Source organism: Centruroides sculpturatus, unplaced genomic scaffold (assembly GCF_000671375.1).
Source record: "Centruroides sculpturatus isolate CEXI.00-Female unplaced genomic scaffold, Cexi_2.0 scaffold3447, whole genome shotgun sequence".
Lineage (NCBI taxonomy): Eukaryota > Metazoa > Arthropoda > Arachnida > Scorpiones > Buthidae > Centruroides > Centruroides sculpturatus.
In genome coordinates, this window is record NW_019387608.1 from 1 (window position 1) to 6507 (window position 6507).

Sequence of the window (6507 nt, forward strand, 5' to 3'; positions counted from 1 at the left end):
CTTTTATTTTTTCAACTAAAGAATTTCAATAAAGTTCAAAAAAATGAAAAATATCTATTGATGTGAAAAAATATGAAATTATTGAATTTATTGCTTTTTCATTTTAGATTAGATTAACTTTTTATAAACTTACTTGAACTTGAAAGAACTGGCCCATCTTCAATAAAATCTGCTCTGCATTCCTATGGTCAGTTTCATTTGTTTTACCTGCCTTTATTAAAACAGTTTTAGAATATTATTAACATTTTTTTAAACTTGCTAGTTTTTTAAAAAAGAAAAAAAAGTCTATTTGATAGTTTTTATATAATTAGGAAGAATAGTCAACATAAGTCATTTTAAAGAATACTAAGGGACAAAAATGAAAAACTCCTTTGTAATGTAATGTAGACTTAATGTTTTTAGTCTAGCTTGGAATATCTTTTAAATATATGTAATATACTGTAAAATTTACAAAAACTGCAATAGTTAATCACTTGTATGTAGTAATATTATTAGTTAATCATCTTATTAAAAGTGATTATAATCCTCATGTTTAAAAAGTTAAGTTTTGGTGCTGTTCTTTTCACAATTCAATGTAATTATTAGTTTAAAACAATTTCATCCCAAATATTATTGATTTGAGTTGTAAAGTAAAACCTTCCAATATGGAACATTTTCTAAGACTAATTTCTTCAAAGTCAAGTAATCTTTAGATGAACATTTTTCAAAATATTTATACTTCCTTTTCAAATCTCCAAAATGTCTGCAGGTCTGAATAAGCATACATAGTTTCAAAACATTAACCTAAGTAATATATGACTGTAATATATGTAATATATAACTAAGTAATATATATAATAAGTAATATATAACTAAGTAATATATATAATAAGTAATATATAACTAAGTAAGTATGTATAATTAAGTATAACTAAGTAAGTATAATATATATAACTAAGTAATATATGACTAAGTAATATATATGAAATCAAATATTTAATAAAGAAGCAGTAAAAAAACTGTATTATTGTTTTTATCAGAAATAAATTTTAATTTAGAATGTTTTCAAACAAATTATTTATACTCTTTAAAATCCTTTATCAAAATCCTTTACAGTGGTATCTCAGAACTTGAACGTCTGAAAGGTTGAAAAACTTCGAATCTGAACATTTTTTTTGAGGAAATTTTGCTCTAAAAGTCAAACTTTTCTTAGAACTTGAACACAAACAAATATGACATATATTGTATCATTTCTGTATGGGTACACTTAATGCAATAGTGTTGCCAGATTTGGTTTATTTTTATTTTGGACTACTTACAGCTTGCTACTTTTTGGATTACAAACAATGAAAATTCATTACTTTTCTAAATCCATTCATGCAAGTTTTAGACACTCATTGAATAAGCCTAGCCATATTCAGTTCATCTCCTGCTTCTGTTCCAAAAGCATCCTCACATAACTTGATTTTTTACTTGCTGTGCTTTTGATGGCTTTTGTTTTATTTACACTCCTGTGCATTCACCATGGTGTCTAAGAAAAGAGTTGAGGCTATGAAACCTCAGAGAAAACTTAAAAGAACAATGATTGAGGTAAAAAAAAACTCTTAAACCAGAAAAGACCACCTTCCTCACCTTTTCCAGCAAATTTTTACCACAACACATATGTTTTTGGCCTTCTTTGGTAATCTGCCTCAAGTTGAATGAAAAAATGAAATGACAAACCTGAGCATTCCAAATGATAACATTCTATAGCTTCAAATGATGTTTTAACTTAAAACATTTTTTTTTGTAACTGACTTTTTTTAAATTGTAATTACTGTACATCACAAATAAATATCATAAAAATTGTATACATAAATTAAATTGTAGTAAATATTAACCATTATAAGGAAATTAATAATACATGCAGTATCATATCAATTTTATTTAATTTCATATAATTCAAAATTTAAAAAAATGAAGTGAAAAAGAATTTATTGCTACTGTATTTCTAATTTCTATTATAAATAATGTAATAAAGTAACTTATGATGGAAATAGAAATTACAAATAACTAATGAAAAATTTATCTGATCTTTTAATTTGTGAATTAAAGTTAGTTAATAAATATAATTTTTACCACATTTATTGTATTAAAATTAAATGAAATTATGTTAAATTATCTCAGAAAACTTTTAAAATAAATATTCAACAAATTAAACTTGTAACATGTTTAAAATAAATTGGCTTCCTCAAATAATCTGTTTAAAGTTATTTAACAATGTTTTTAGTCATTATTTAGGCCATAATCAGCTTACAATTTTACTTTGAATGGACTGGAACAAAATTTATGAGATTTTTAAAAAAGTCCAGTTCATTTGTATTATTAAATACCATGTTTTAGTAAATCATTTAATTAAGGAAAGCTACTTTCAATAATTCATTAATGAATTAGAAATTCAACATTTCTATTCTCTTAAATATTTTTATGTGATATTTTATTTATATTTATATCTGTTTAATTATAACTGTTAATAAAACTTTTATGCATTAATGATTAAATACTATATAAAATCAGATTTGACTTACCAAATATAATGCTAATTTTATAGGCAGAACACATGTATAATAAGCTGTTTTGTACATAGTTATAGCTGAATATTTGTCTTCAGTAAAAAATTCAAATTTGGATGACTGATGAGAATATTCAGACATCATATCCAAGCATTGTCCAAAAGAAGTCAATCTAATCATCTGATAGAAAAATGTACTTCTCACCAATTTAAAATAATTTCATTATAAACATAAAAATTTATTAAACATTCATATAAATTTATATGTATTTTTACTTTATTGTTCATTCAATTAGACTAAGCAAATTTATCATCCAAATTTAGTGTGTATGTTTAACTCAATTCATTCAATACATATTTATGCATATAAATTACTATTTGAATAATATTTTCTTTTATTTTAATACAAAGCCCACTCTGAAAGTTTCTGGATATGTGAAAACCATTAGACACAGAAAAACTGTCTGTGATATTTTACTGCCACTGAGCATAAGTTCAACAGTGTACCTGCATCCTTGAAATTTCCTGTTGGGGGAAATGCCTGACCTTGGAAGTGCCACCAAATCTGGATGTTGAAAATGGAGCTGAAGCAGGAGCATTTCCAATCAATGATGATTTACAACTTTAAATCTGGTTTGTCAGAGTCCCAGTGCCTCCATAGTTTGCAAGCAGTTTGATTCTTGTCCATACAGAATGTAAGTATTCTGGTAGTTTGAATAATTTAGATGTGGATCTGCAACTGCAGTGACTCCAGAAAATGTGGTTCATGTTGAGAAACTGTTTAGAGAATATCTCCAAATAACCCATAAGGATATCAAGCACACCTTGGGTATTAAATCAGCAGCAGTGAATGGTATCTTGCACTATCATCTTTACATGTATGACCATGAAAGCAAGAGACAGTCCACAGTTTGTGTCTTCTCCAACAAAGCACCATCTGTTGGACTTTAGGAAGACAGTTAATGCTGAGTGGTATGTCACCATTTGTCTTCCTAAAGTCTTTCAAGAAATGTCCCTACACAAATACCCTAAAACATGTCTTTGTGTACTCTTGCTGCACCATGACAATGCAATGGCACATACAGTAATGAGAATGGTAGACTACTTGAGCAGTTCTGGGGTGTAGTTGGTCATCCATTTACCTTATAGTCCAGATTTAGCACCCTATGACTTCTGTTTCCCAAATCCAAGGAAGTCCTCAAGGGATGTCATTTTAGGAGTCCAGAAAACACAGTTGCTGTATACAGAGACACCTTAACAGACATCGCAGAAGACTGGTGTCAAGGCTTCCAAAGCTGCTTCTGTTGCATTGATGGTGTGTTGAGCATCAGCATGAGTACTTTGATAAGATATGAGGACAGAACAACAAACAGGGTCATTGAATCTGGAAACTTTCAGAGTGACCCTCATATCATATGAAATTGAACACACAGATACTGGTTAGAACAATTAATAATAAAGAAAAGACTATCTTGTCTGCATGGAGAATGTTATTCAAGATTCCCAACCAGCAAAGGATGTAACACACTAATACCCCATAGTTTTGCATATATGTTATTCATATTTATATATTAAATTAAAACATTCCATGCTTCATATTTATTTTTTAAATTTAAAATGTTCTGTTCCAGCTTTTATCTAATGTTCTAATACTATATTCTTTTAAAATCAAACCTGATGATGTCTATTGTATATAAATGAAAACATTTGTTTAAATAAAGGATTTTTAATTTTGCTAGTGTAGTGCATTTCATAATTTCATAACTCTGCTTATTACATGAAATTTCAACCAATTCAATTTTTTTACTTTGATATAATGCATTTAATTGCATTTAACTACAAATCAAAACAATTTTAATATATGGCTGTTGTGATCATATTAAATTTATTTTTATAGTATTATTAAAATCATTAAATATTTTACAAATTCACTGTTTTGGGATTTTTGGGAATTTTTTCAACTTCAAAATACTTTAAATTCCAGATTGGTTTGATTAACACATATTTAAAGTATATACCCTTCATTAAATGTCTTAAAAATTATTGACTAATTCCTAAAAATACAGTGTGTCCAAGAAAGATCTTTATCATTCTAAACATTAATAACAAAAATACTAACAGGTGAAATGAAATGCAGTTTGCTGCAAAAGAATGAAGAAATCTAAGAGTTTTTTCTGGTATCAATTGCCTGAGGTAGATTGCCAGTTGTGAAAAGGACACATACCTTGGCCTCCATGATTGCCCAACATAACTCCACTGGATTTCTTTTTTTGGGGTTATGTTAAAGACAAGGCTTATCAAACACCTGTTTCTGATATCCGTTTTAAAGGAAAGGATACAATTGGCAATCCTCACTGTTACACTGCAAATGTTAAAAAACACTTGGAGGGAAATTGAGTACAGACTCGACATTGTTCGTACTACTAATGGAGCTCACGTACATCTACATTGAAGGTACTGTAAAAAAACTCTTAGATTTCTTCATTCTTTTGCAGCAAACTGCATTTCATTTCACCTTTAATATTTTTTTTTATTAATGTTTAGAATGATAAAGATCTTTCTCAGGCATGCTGTCTTGTCTCAGGCTTTTTCTTGTCATTTATATATGTTATTCATTACTTAACATGGACATATTATTACAGATAACTGAATAAGAAAATGCTAAAAATATTCTTTTTTGTATTTTCTTCAATTTGGGAATATTACATTACCCTTAAATAAAAAGGAAACCTTTTTTCTCATTAAAAACATATTAAGATAATTACTTAAAACAATCAAATCACATAAGTTAGTTATAAAATTATTTAATTAAAATATTTAAAATTATATTCTTAAAATAGGAAAAAAACAAAACCAAACATTTGAAATAAATATTTTTGACTGAAATATGTAAAATAAGAAAAAACTTGTTACTAACCGAATGAAATGTTTCTACAACATTTACATAACAAGGCAAATTTTTAAAATGTTTTTTTAATAGATAAAAAATTCCACTTTCGATCATTATAGCATCATTTATAGCCATCAATCCAATGTTTTCCTAATTAAAAAAAATAACAAAACATTAATTGAATACTATAAAATTTATGCTGAATGAAAGTTATACTCAAAATATCTATTTTGAGTATAACTTAAAAATTTAACTAATATTTATAATTCTTAAAACTGAAATAATGATAAGTATTCTGGTAGTTTGAATAATTTAGATGTGGATCTGCAACTGCAGTGACTCCAGAAAATGTGGTTCATGTTGAGAAAATGTTTAGAGAATATCTCCAAATAACCCATAAGGATATCAAGCACACCTTGGGTATTAAATCAGCAGCAGTGAATGGTATCTTGCACTATCATCTTTACATGTATGACCATGAAAGCAAGAGACAGTCCACAGTTTGTGTCTTCTCCAACAAAGCACCATCTGTTGGACTTTAGGAAGACAGTTAATGCTGAGTGGTATGTCACCATTTGTCTTCCTAAAGTCTTTCAAGAAATGTCCCTACACAAATACCCTAAAACATGTCTTTGTGTACTCTTGCTGCACCATGACAATGCAATGGCACATACAGTAATGAGAATGGTAGACTACTTGAGCAGTTCTGGGGTGTAGTTGGTCATCCATTTACCTTATAGTCCAGATTTAGCACCCTATGACTTCTGTTTCCCAAATCCAAGGAAGTCCTCAAGGGATGTCATTTTAGGAGTCCAGAAAACACAGTTGCTGTATACAGAGACACCTTAACAGACATCGCAGAAGACTGGTGTCAAGGCTTCCAAAGCTGCTTCTGTTGCATTGATGGTGTGTTGAGCATCAGCATGAGTACTTTGATAAGATATGAGGACAGAACAACAAACAGGGTCATTGAATCTGGAAACTTTCAGAGTGACNTCTTGTGCCCACTTTCTACCTTGGCTATATCTCTTACTTGGTTTCTACGATGAGCACAGTTCTTGATACTCCTCTTTTTAGGCTCCATAAT

The 6507-nt window shown here is 28.6% G+C and overlaps 1 protein-coding gene across 1 annotated transcript; it reads right to left on the reverse strand.

Moving 5' to 3' along the window:
- Positions 1 to 133: 133 nt before the first annotated feature.
- On the reverse strand, positions 134 to 5570 carry LOC111616530 (farnesyl pyrophosphate synthase-like; the record flags this gene model as incomplete). The annotated part of the gene is made up of 3 exons (XM_023357936.1): positions 134 to 211; positions 2547 to 2711; positions 5448 to 5570. Coding segments are annotated over 3 exons (366 nt in total), but the record flags the coding sequence as incomplete, so codon positions are not given.
- Positions 5571 to 6507: the final 937 nt, after the last annotated feature.